This window comes from Lynx rufus, unplaced genomic scaffold (genome assembly GCF_022079265.1).
Source record: "Lynx rufus isolate CCGP_SWC_20201006 ecotype Redwood Valley unplaced genomic scaffold, mLynRuf1.p SCAF_1, whole genome shotgun sequence".
NCBI lineage: Eukaryota > Metazoa > Chordata > Mammalia > Carnivora > Felidae > Lynx > Lynx rufus.
Genome location: NW_025814823.1, coordinates 50,299,260 through 50,312,116, shown reverse-complemented (window position 1 = coordinate 50,312,116; position 12,857 = coordinate 50,299,260). Strand labels below are relative to the sequence as shown.

The window sequence follows — 12,857 nt, the reverse complement described above, 5'->3', positions numbered from 1 at the left end:
TGTGTACAATTTACCTGTAAAGACTAAAGAAAGCATAGACAAATTACAGTGTATAATTCTACATTATTACTACTTCATATCCACAAAGATCTGAGGAATGGGCATAATGATGAAGATTGGTAAGAAATACCCGTAAAACAACAGTACAGGATCTTTTGATTTTACAATTATGTAACTATTATTCTATTAATAGTAATGCCATAGGATTGTCAAAAATACATTTTTACTCTCATTCCTATAAATTATTTTATTCAACTAATGGTTTTTAAAGTAGCATCAAAATGGTTCAAATAAATCCTTTCTCCCACCCACACAGACTTCCTACAGATACTTTGCTCTACACAAATACTCCCACTTCTCAAAATACTTACAGAATGCTGGAGGCTTTCCGAGAAATCAGTCGTTACTGACAGATTTGAAGATTTGTCTGAGTTGTAAATTCCAGAAGTTGTATCAATCCACTTTGTTTCAGGTGAACCTATAATTTTGGTAGCCATACTGGTGAGATTGAGGGTTTTATGCCGTGTAAATGGCAGGGAAGGTTGGTCTCTGCCCCAGTCTGATTGGCACATGGTGATCAAGAAATGAGTACACATAAATGTTGGAGTGGAAAGAACAAAGTTACTGAATGTACATATACAAAATGAACATGTAGAAGACATACAAACAAATCAGGTAGTGTGTGAAAGAAGTCAAGAGTTCCGTGTTCTGACCAACAGATCACCTTCCAAAAACACAAGGGTTAGATGATGTTAATAATGTAAAGACTAGCAAATTTGCTGAATCTTTCTGTAAGCCAGGATAGAGTATCATATTTTGATATCATACCTTAACAGGTAGGGGGAGGCTTAATGCCCTTCTCCATCTAACCTCAACAGCTAAGAAACACAATAATAGAATATATACTGAAAGTTCCTTGAGCATGAACAACAGCAACATGACCAATGACCTACCATGTTCTCTCTCATACCAGTTAGTTATGGTGCTGTAGAGAAAGTAAAATCATAGCGTAATTCTTAATACTCAGCATTATTATATGACTCCCAAATGCAGATGCAATTACAATAGCTTCCAGTTAATATTTGCATTCAAAGTCAGTCTAGCATGTAAATCAGTCGATAAATAATGTAAATTCAGTAAATTTGCTAGTGAAAAGTCTTCAGACAGAATAGTCAAGGAAGTATCATTCAAGACTTGTGACAGCATAACCGCAAAACATCTTGAAGCCAAAAAATTTTTAAAAACGGAGGAAGACGTTATTGAAGCAAGCTGTTAGAACCACTTGCCAAAGACCAGTTCCCGATTTAGAAAGCCAGACGGTGGTAAAACCAACTTACCAGACTTTCCATAGCGCCTGATATCCATTACTAGGTTTCCAGTTTCTTGAGCATTAGCCATGGTCGCCTCCCACTCTTTTGTGTCCTTATATGAAAACTTGGTGTTGTTAACAGCAATAATTTCATCATCTACCTGTAGCTGAGAAAATTCTGCTGGGCTACCTAAATAAAGCAAAATCAATTAAGGAACCAGTAATAAAAAATTCTAAGCAAACAAACAACAACAACAACAACAAAATACATGTTCTACCAATTGCTTACTTAAAGAAAAAAATGCCTTCTTAATGTCAACTAACCATCTCTTATATTTTTCAGTTAGGGTAGATCCATGAGGTTTTTTTTTACGTTATCAAATATTTGGGTATCCACAATATACAAAGCAGCAAAGGCATTTTTCACTCCACAGTAAGCATCATCATTAACATGCAAAGGAGAAATAAGCTCATCTATTCAATAAAATTTATTACCTTCCTAGGAACAAAGAAAAATTTTTAATTATTTTTAAATTAAAAATGTGAAATATATTGTACTTGAATTGAGCTTCCAAAACCAAATGTACCCTGGAATGGATTTTTTTTTTTTTTAAAGAAAAAGGAAAAGGAAAAAAGCAAGGCCACTTAAAACTGCTTACAATTGCCACTTACCATTATCTAATTAAAGTCTTTTTTAAGAACTTTCTTAAATTAAAAAAAAAAACAACAGTGTTAGCATGCACTTTTATATAGCTAAAACATGTAAGTGAGGAACTCCTCTTAACAACAGTAGCTTTCATTTGAATTTTAGGCCTTGTGGTGATATTTTGCTGAAGACTGCCTGGGACTGACTTGATATAACCCCAGATGGGGAAGGACTTTTGTAGAAGTTCTGAAGCATCCTGAGGACACTCCACGGACAACAGATATATTATGATGCTCAGAAAACATCAATTTATTATACAGCACTCAAATATCCATCACAGACACAGCCAATCATGGAAAGTTCTTTTTGAATTTCCAGTGAGGTGTTGTTTGGTAGCATTTCCAAATATCAAACCTAAAATTTTGACAAACGAATTCTGTAAAGGTCACAAAACTAAGAGCCCACAAAACTCAAATTAATTAGGCAAAGAGAAAAAACACTATCAGTCTCAGGGAAGTCTCGGGGAAGAGGATGCACCTCCTGGCTTTACTGCTGCACTTTTCACATGTATTTTCTCCTCCTACAGCAAACACACTAATTTCTGGAGGGGGTTGTGAACAGCATAGGATAACAAGGGGAAGAAAGTTCAGTAGAGCTAAATCAATGATTTACCTGCTTCAATTGACGCAACGAAGATCCCAGAAAACACCCATTTTACTGTAAACCCAAAGTCAAGACCGCTCCCAGGCGTCTGGTGTATGCTGATTCTCATATCACTGAACTGATCCTGAAAACAAATATGAACCAGTGGGATCAGGTGTTGCTGGCACCCGCAAGGAGGAAAGTCTATCCATGAAAGGAGGGAGGCTATATTCAAGGTACACTTGAATTATTTCATGATAGACCAGGAGCATCCATCTTTTTAACTTGGGTTTAGTAAAACCTTCATTTATATAAATATCAGTGAGTTAGCTTTTCTGATAAAATAAGGGAAAACTTCACATTAATAGATATTTTTCTTCACACCAATACTTTAAATCAGTTGGACATTAATAAATCTTGGGCATATGCTCACCATACAACTGGGTTTACTTTATAGACCATTTGCTATTACCCAAATAGGAAAAGAGTAAGAAGCTAGACTGTGTGCTGTTTAAGGGTACAAACTGGCAATCAGTAAATGAGCCCTTGAGATGTAATGCACAGAACAGTGAATACAGACAACACTGTATTATGATCAAACTCGCTAAGAGACTATAACTTAATTATTCCAACCACTAAAAAGAAAATTATGTAAGGTAATCGAGGTGCTAATTATCACTACAATGGCAATCATATTACAATACATAAATGTGTCAAACTAATATACTAACTATATACCTTAAATGCACACAATGTTACAGATCATACATTTTAATAAAATGGCATTTTTGAAAATAGCAAAAAAAGTGTTAACCATTTTAAAAATGCCACCGTACTTCTAGAAAAAGTGTCTCTGACATTTAACATAGCTGCCTAATTTCAAGGGGTTCATTGACACACAATCAGCTAAGCTGTGGGGCGCCTGTGGGACTGACACCACCCCCTAAAGACAGCCTGAAGCTTTGGCAAGGTGTTGTTTGCCCCACAGCCACGCGAAGATCCAGTGATGAGGGCAGAGCCTCCGCACAGCTGTGGGACATGGAGCGATGGCACCTCAGAGGAACCACAGGTCAGATGCCAAGAGGGCCCCTGCTGAGACACGCTGAGCAACAAGTCACAACCTCCTTGAAGTAACAACAGCCAGTGAGCCCAAGAACGACGGCCTCCCGGACAACAGCCAGCCTCCACCACCATACCCCACGGCAGCAAATTCTCAGGGCCACAGACTCACAGCCATTTCCAAAACAAATGTTTTAAGTTTTAAAATATACAATGTCTGTGAACATTTAAGTTATCTTTCATAATTTATGTGTTTCATTTTGGGTCAACAGCAGATATGAATTTTAACTTACCATTCCCAGACTAGTTTCAGTCTTTGATTCCAAATAATTAAGAATTTAGACTAAAAGAAAAAGTTATTCCTAAAGCCACTTAATTTTCCAGAAAAAAAAAAAAAAAAAACCCTACACATTCTCCAGTACAACGTGGCCGTGAAAACCGAACCTAGGGCCAATTGGGCAATTCATAAAGCTTTATGCCGAAGTTTTTCCATCTCTAAAACAAGTTTGAAATCCATGTGAGTATATTCTGAGAAAAACTGATATTATATAAGAATTGAAATAGAAGGCAAGGAAGACACTGAACCAAGAACTTACTACATTTATGGACACAGAAGTGCTTTAACATTTACTTATCGTTTGTTCAACATACACTTATTGTACATCTATTCTGTATAAAACACAGTGCCTAGTTCTTGGGAAATAAAGATGGATGAGGCATGGTCCTGGCTCTTGAAAAATAATTATTGACTCTTCAAGAGTTGGGTATGGAATTATTTTTTAAAAATCTGTAGCTAATGATATAGAAAAGTCTTCATCAGAAAGCTTGTAAAGCAGTTTAAATACAGGAACCCAGATGTAGGTAGTGAGAACACATTAATAATCAGCCTGATGAACACCAATCTCCAGAATAAAGCTCTGCTATGAATAGAAAAAATTACTGGTTAGTTCCAGTCCTTAACCGAAACTACCATACACTTACATTAGAGACGACTCAGTAAAAACAAGCGGTTATCACCACACTTAACCGTCCAAAAAAAAAAAAAAAAAATTCGACTTACAGCCATCTACAGAATCTATTGCTATAAAAGGGCACAAAGACAAATGATACATTAGATATTCAAGATACTAACTGATGTTTTTTATCTTGAAAAATAAAAGATATGATGGAGTTCAAATAAATAGTCTCAAACTACATAAAAAGAATACTTTGTGGGAGACAGCAAGTGAACATTATCCTTTTCTACCAAAAATAGGATAAAAGAGAATGAGCTGAAGCTAAAGATGAAAGAGACTCACAATTTTATTAGACAAGAAGAACTGTCTCACAAAAGGATATTCTTACCTTGGAAAGAAGCCTCTACCTGAACATATTGAATAAAAGGGCAGTAACCACCTCTCAGAAACAGTTAACAGGGAACAGCCTCACTGTGGCTGCCAGCAGCCTGACAGACTGTAAGTGTGTGGGTCCTTAGGACTATATACAGGCAAAGGAGGAAAGAACCCCGGGAGCAATTACAGGTGTTTTTCTATCCATAACCAGGCGACCTCTGGCCTGCTAGAGTCAGGGACTCTGGCAGGAACTTCTCTCTCATAATGATGTTAATTTGCAAGCTTTTTGTTTTGCAAAACCCTATTTTCAAATGAAAATCTTATGTAGACCACTTCCCTCCCAAACCAATCCATAAAAGTAGCTATAATTTCAGTTTCAAGCTGTAATTTCAGTGGCATGGCCTGCCCATTATGGCAGTCCCATAGGCATTGCTGTGGAATCCTCGGACCTTGAATTAGATTAGCAGGGGAACATATCTATAATTATAGTTTAGCATAAACTATTCAGCAGTGATTTCAGTTAGGATTTCTACTTCCCTGTTTATCTCTGCAAGACACATGCCATGTGAATATTCCACAAACAGTCCATGCTTTTCATGCTTCAGAAGATGATGATAAGGGAATTATTACTGCTTGAACTAGATAGAACCAGAAATATAAATTCTTGGGGGAAATCTAGATTCTTGATGACTGATAAAGAACCACGTCAAGTGGTTCCAGTTGTCTATGCAGGAAAAGATATGAGTATGGTTATGAACATATCACCATCTAAAAATAATTTCCCTCAAATTAGATACAATTTAAACAGAAGTATACACTGAAAGCTGAGCTTTTTAGACAACAATATGATGATCTATCTAGAGTAGCAATGACCCATTTAATTTTAGGATATCTGATTAAGTAAGAGTTTCCTCTGACCAAAGATGAGAAGTGGTGGAAAATAGGGTCAGTCTTACGTACTAACAGGTCAGAAAGCTATTCTCCCCAATTTTTCTTTTTTTTTTAAATTTTTTTTATTGTTTTTATTATTTATTTTTTTTAATTTTTTTTAACGTTTATTTATTTTTGAGACAGAGAGAGACAAAGCATGAACGGGGGAGGGTCAGAGAGAGGGAGACACAGAATCTGAAACAGGGTCCAGGCTCTGGGCTGTCAGCACAGAGCCCGACACGGGGCTCGAACTCACAGACTGCGAGATCATGACCTGAGCCGAAGTTGGCCGCTCAACCGACTGAGCCACCCAGGCACCCTCTCCCCAATTTTTCAATTAGATAAATGTGTTGACTTAAGGGAAGCCTTACTGAAACTGACAAAATTAAAACACTCTATAGTGATAAGTAACAGAGGAAATGTATCAACTTTGATTTTTGTACACATGATTCTTTTGCATCATTTTTTCAGGGTCTGAGTAGGGTGAGAACGTAGGTGGGTGGCCCCAAATCGTGGCACCACTCTGGCACCAGAGCCACTCTCCTTTGCCAGAGGCACATCTATACCTACTGGCTCCACTTCTCCATTCCAAGAGGCAGGTGGTGTTTCCAGCTCTATGGCTTTAACTCAACTCATTTCAAGTTTATCTCTTTCCTACCGAATCTGTTTTCGATCCGCCTTCCAGCAGGCACTACCACCGATTCCTGCTTTCAGAAACGGTCTTCTCTGTCATCCACTATCCCATTTCCCCCGTCTTGTCCTCCATCTGTCTGGCCGCCTCTCACTTTCACTAGTGTGCTCTTCTGCCTGCTCTCCTACGTTCACTTCTTGTTCTTCCCTAGCCAGCCTCCCATCTTTCTGACTACAAGCTTTCCTGACTTAACCTCTTTCCCTGCTGTGTCTTCAGCTACTGCCTCAGCCCATGATATCCAAAATTAAATTCACGACCTCTTCCCGAACCTACTCTTTTCCACCTCTTGTTTCTCGACTTTGGTCAGTTACATCACGACCTGACCAGATGCCCAAGTTAGCAACACCAGGGGCTCCTCCTCCTTCCCTTCCCACCCCAGCTGCACACGACAGCCCCCACTCTCCACCACACACATGCCTTCATAAAAAGTGCTCCCAAGTCCTCAGTCCATAAATCTATCCTGAATCATCCCATTCTTTCATTGCTCTTCAGGTTACCATCTTAATTTAGAGGGGAGACCACAGCCCAAACTAATGCAGCCAGCTTATCATTGGCTATCCTGCCCCTGCCGTTCTTTCCCTCCATCTTCTACACAGCTACCAGAATTTCAGTCACAGAATATGCCAATTATTATTACTGTATGCCATTTAAAATTGCTGGTAGCTACTTACTACCTATTGGGGAGATTTCAAACTCTACCTTTCAGAAATTCTACATTTCAGATAACCATACAGCTTCCCTCAAAAGCAATTTGAAGAATGACTTTATGAAACAGAAGATATTTCAGTCCCTGTTGGCTCTAAAATTCTAGAGATACAACAAAGTTAACATGAGTTAACATTTGGACACTTAACTTCACATAAGGCAGTTCTCAAATTGGAGCTTCTCATATTTCAAAAAAAAATAGGGTCAGAGAAATTACATTTGTGGCCTAAGCACTTAACCAACCCAAAGCAAGTTATGTAACTTTCAGATCTCAAGTATTTCATCAGTAAAAGTGGGGATAATATCACCTAATTTGCAGTCTTTGGGAGGATTAAGTGAAACATTTAAGAGGTACCGAGGTGCATGGCTGCTGTGCCATAATTATTTTCTGTTCCCCATGGAAACAACGTTATATATGTGTATAAATGCTGGTTAAGCAGTTTCCAGATCAACTAAAGAGAATCCTATTTAATGCTCACGTACTTAGCTCTGAAGCCAATAGAACTCAGTCAGCATTCAACTAATATAGATCCAGGCACTGTGCTAACAGTGATCAGGACAGGCTTCTTCCTGCCCTCCCTGAGAGAAGAGTCTAGTGAAGGTGACAAGTAAGCACAGTGCATGGGAGGCAGCTATGACACGGTCAGCCCTGGATACTATTCTAAAGGGGCACTATCACAGGCTTGCTGATTAAGAAGCAAACATGAAAAAAAGCATCCTTCCTTCCAGGTGTATCATCTGGCTTCTGGGTACAACTTTAAAAAATCTGGGGCAGTGGTTCTGAAATGTGGATCTGGGTGGAGTTTGGGAGAAGAGGTCTCTGACAAGAAAGAACAGGAAACAAAACCCTATGGATGACCAATCAAGGGGAAAGTTATCAAAGTGAATCTGGGAGTCACACTCTCTCCCCTTGCTTCAGGGTCACCCTCAGGATTGCCCTGGAAGCCTGGGTCAGAAAAAGAGGCAGGAAAAGAAACAATACCATAAGAGAAGTACAGGAGAAAAGGGAGTGGAGAGGAATGAAATCCCTGCTTGGCAGTGGAGACGGGAAAGAACCTATAAGGACCTAAATTACCTGCTGGACCAAGTTCATACTTCGGTTTGGTGATCAAGGCCTTGACTGCAATTCGAGTCAGTAAATACAAAAATGCCAACTATGTGTAAAGGCTGTGGAGGGTACACAGAACACCAGTGAAGGAGAAACGGTGAACACTTAGAACAAGGACGAATTCAGCAAATGACACTTTCAAAGGTGAAAAGTTCAATTCCAACTAGGGGAAGAAGAGGTCCTGATTTACAAAGGAAGTGACCCTCCTGGGCTTTGAAAGAACAGGAGGACTTCACAAGACAAACATGGGTAAAATGAGCATTTTAGAATGTGTGAACAATAAGAACGAATATCTGTGATGTGTTTAAGAAAGCATACTAGGTATTCAAGAAAAAGCAAGTGGTGCGGTATGGCCAGGTCATCTATTTCCAATTCTTTTTTCCACAACATAGTGTGGTACGGGCGACCTTGAGTCAGACTGCCTGGTTTCAAATCCTGACTCTACCGCTCACTACTCTGTATGGCTTTGGACAAGGAACATGACCACTCCACGCCTCAAATTCCACAACAGCATAACAGGGATACAAGGATCACTGAGGACTAAGAAATAGCTTGAGAATCCTGTCTGGCACATGGTAAGCACTCAGTAAACAGCTGTTACAGCACTATAAAGGGAGTTGGGGACCAGTGTTGAGGGACCCCAGCGCTCTCCTGAGTGCTTTGAACTTCACCGAACAGACCACAGAGCGCCACTGGAGGCTTTGCAGCAGAGAAATTACCAAGGGCAGCCTGGCCTCCTGCAAGTCAATCTAACATCAGGCTTGCATAGAATGTACAAATACACGTGACTATTTACAAAATATTTGCACTGATGGGGAAAGGGCCTGAGAATCAGGGTAGTGGAAACAAAGATAGAAAAGAACATCATGGGAGATGCTGGAACAAAGAAATGAAAGGACATTACTAGTGAAAGCATGAGTAAGAAGGAGAAAGAAGACCTGAAGAACACTTACAAAGCTACCAAAACATCTAGATGTTCACCCACATATTATCTGTGATTTTTCTATTCTCTGAACACCTAGAATTACAGAGTTTGGACAAACATTTGGAAGGGTGTTGCAAACACCTCTGACTTATTAGTCATTGGCTGTCCTATTCCCAAGGCAAGCAAGCTCCTTCTCAGTGACAAGAGCAGGTGACGGTACCCGAGATGCTTTCTTCATAGTGCAAGCAACTCAGAGACAGGTAAGTCACCGTATGACATATACATGTGTTCAAGAGTTCCAACTGCTTTATTTGGGAAAGCCTAATTTTGCTTGGTAGGATACCATTTCAAGCTTGGAGACAAAGGAGCATAAATCCATTAATGATGAAACCTGGATCCATGCCATGTTAATTCAGGTTCCTCTGAACTGCAATAACCTGGAACACACCCCCACACCACACTTAGCCTCTTGTTCTTAATCCCTGGATGTAGCTAGGCAGCTGCCACCCCGAGGGAGTGACTACCCCCTCATGCACAATACATTAATGAGGCTGTTCTGTTGGGTTTGCTATTTGAAAAGGTGAAGGCAAACACGCAAGTCCCAAGTCCGTAAAACAAAAGACACCTTGTTTCTGTTTTTATTATTCACCCACCAGTACCTTATGTTCTCCGAGTATATACCACAGGCGATTGTTCTGATCCACTCAAACTTATGATGCTAATGATATCTTTCCCATTCTTTAAAAATGAAGCAAAAAATTTACAACTCATGATTTTTGTAAGCTGAAGAAATATTTTTAGATCTATGTTTGTAAACATGCATGGGAACAACAAAGACATATGCCTAAATGTTAACAACAACTACCTCTAAATGATGGGACAACCAGTGGCTTTCATCATGTATACTTTCCTGCATTCCCAAATTTTCTCAAGAACAAAGGACTCCAAAATCAAAAGAAGACATAAACTTGTAAAGCTTTTCTGTAGTAAATATACCAGACCCAATTATTGCACATAGTTATTTCGTTACTATAACTTAAGCCAAGTTATATACTTGATGCTGTGTCTTGGAAAACACATCTATTCCGGTAAAGCACCAGAGAATGTCTGACAAGTCAAAGAATCACACAAGCTCCTCCATGCCAAGGGGTTCATACAGCTATCAAACTGTTTAACAAAGGTGTTGTTTTGTTTTGTTTTTTCAAAGAAAAGCTTTCTGTTCTCTGGACAACCAACAACTTTTAACTTACGTGTAAAACATACTGCATTCATTACCTAGTAATTCTCTTGGTGATTTTAATTAGGAAAAACTATAAATGGCCTCCAGTCATTCTTTCATCTGATGGCATATCTTGTTTGGACTCCAAATGTTACAGAACACAACTGTTCTACTGTAACTAAGCCTCAATATTCCCTTTAAGATACAAGAAACGGGACAAAATTGTAGACTTTCTAAATCAGTATTAAGTCACTAGATGGTTTATACAAGGAAAGAAATGCCAAGCCCCTAGAGACCAGCATGTAGTATGTGTACCAATTTCCCCTTGTGGTCAGTTAATTTCCCTGAGAAAGGGCTTTTATTACTCACTTACCTGTTAGGCCTGAATCTATAACCTTCCAAGTGACCCCCACAGCTGAACCAGGGACTGCTGAGTACTAGAAGTATAAGGCAGCAGTTGCTGAAATGAGGAGTAGAGAGTAAAACCAGCCAAACCCTAAAGAGACTCGTCCAGCAAGCCTCGATTCACACACATCATAAGGGTAATCTGGATCCATAAACTCAAAGGTGGAAGAGGCCTCCTTCTTCCCAAGATGTGCTAAAAATAAAATGCAATATTGTTTTCCACATTATCAGCCCAGATAATAATGCCTAGAGGTCAGAAGCATGGTTTGCAGATTGAAATACTTATGTTTCAGAGCAGTGGGTGACGAGGAACCTCCCCAAATTCACCTGTGAGGATCTGGAGACCTCCGTCTGTGGTGAGCTTCCCCCTTCTCCAAGCTCAGACATTAAGTCAGGGCCAGATGGTGAAGACAGTGTGGCTTTAGAAGTGGCAGCCTCTTCCTGGGAAAGCGATGAGAAGGAGGGGGTAGGGGAGGGCAGCTGCATCACACCTTCTCCCACCGCTACTCCCTCTCTCTCACTGGACTTGCTGGTAGCAAGCTGGCTCGTGTCAGGTTTGTGCACAGAGGTGCTGACCAAACTGCTCTGAGTTCTCTTCACATATTCGACATCTCCGTTATACTTCCAGCCATCATCCATCTAAAAATAAAACATCATATTAAGCTTGGCCTTGTTAGATTTCTGTTTAAAAAATACATACACTAAATACTTTAAAACTATAAAAGTAACGTACCTCCCACAGCAACCAATGCTAAAAGTTTGGAGCACGTTCTTTCATGCTAACGGATAGACACATGATGTTTTGGGAGGAGGACTTGTTTTTACAAAAGTGTTGATATTAAAACGGACTTCTGAAACTTTCTTTGCTCATTTACATCATTCTGATGGGTTTAATAGATCTCTAGACTAGACTTTTTAGTTATTGAATGCTGTATAGTAGGGATATCTACAAATTAGTCACTTGATATGTATTTAATGTCGTTTCAAGTTTTCTGTAACCTCCAAAATTATTGCAACAAGTACCTACATATTATTACAATTGGAATATTTATTTTCATAGGTTTCCAAAAGTATACTTGTTGACCAAAAGATATTTTATGTATAATAAATGCAATATTAAAAAACCTAATGTAATATATAAATTACATGTATATATATGTGTGTGTGTGTGTATATATATATATATATATATATATATATATATATATATCTTCTCAAAAAATTATAGCAGTGCACTCCTAATGTAATGTACAAGAATGGCTGTGTCTCTACACCCTTGCCAACACCAGACGTTTTCAATGTTTTAAATCTTTGTCGGTCTGATGACTGAAAGCTGTACATTTCATTCTTGCTCTAATGAAGTTGAACATGCTTCAATGTGTTTTATGTCATCAGCCATCTGAATTCCTTCTTCCTTAAACTGGCTACTCATTTCCACATGAGTGCTTATCTTTTTTGTGCTTTTCTAGTGGTTTTCTAGTGCTTATCCTTTCTTACCCATTTGTAGGAGCATGTTAAATCTTACTGATGTTAACCCTACATCTAGAATTCATCTGACTAACATTTTTCTGACTCTATAAATTGTCTTTTGATATGTTAGTAATGAGTCATATATATTTGATTTTTATGCTACCAAATATATCTCTATTTTACTTAATATAATGATTAGGAGTTCCCTGGCTAGTTTATGCAGGTTTTCCTTACCTTAAATATTTCTTTCAAGCTTTTTCTTAGCTTTTAGGATACAATATTGGCAGAAGTAGAAAGAATTTGAACACTGATCTTAAGACACAGAGTTAAAATTAATACATCCACTTTCAGGTATGCATTACTGCTTCATTCTCAGGGCAAACAACTTCATTTTCTATATTCTTAAAAATCCCAATA

General features: G+C 38.7%; 1 protein-coding gene across 1 annotated transcript in view; it reads right to left on the bottom strand.

Annotated features, from left to right (window-relative positions):
* LMO7 (LIM domain 7) overlaps positions 1-12,857 on the bottom strand; it is a 195,823-nt gene that overhangs the window by 21,220 nt on the left and 161,746 nt on the right. Inside the window, exons 18-21 of the mRNA XM_047080733.1 lie at positions 11,298-11,609; positions 2,628-2,742; positions 1,338-1,499; positions 372-478 (exon numbers count right to left, since the gene is read on the bottom strand). Of these exons, the coding sequence (XP_046936689.1) occupies positions 372-478; positions 1,338-1,499; positions 2,628-2,742; positions 11,298-11,609 (696 nt within the window). The remainder of the gene's footprint in view (positions 1-371; positions 479-1,337; positions 1,500-2,627; positions 2,743-11,297; positions 11,610-12,857) is intronic.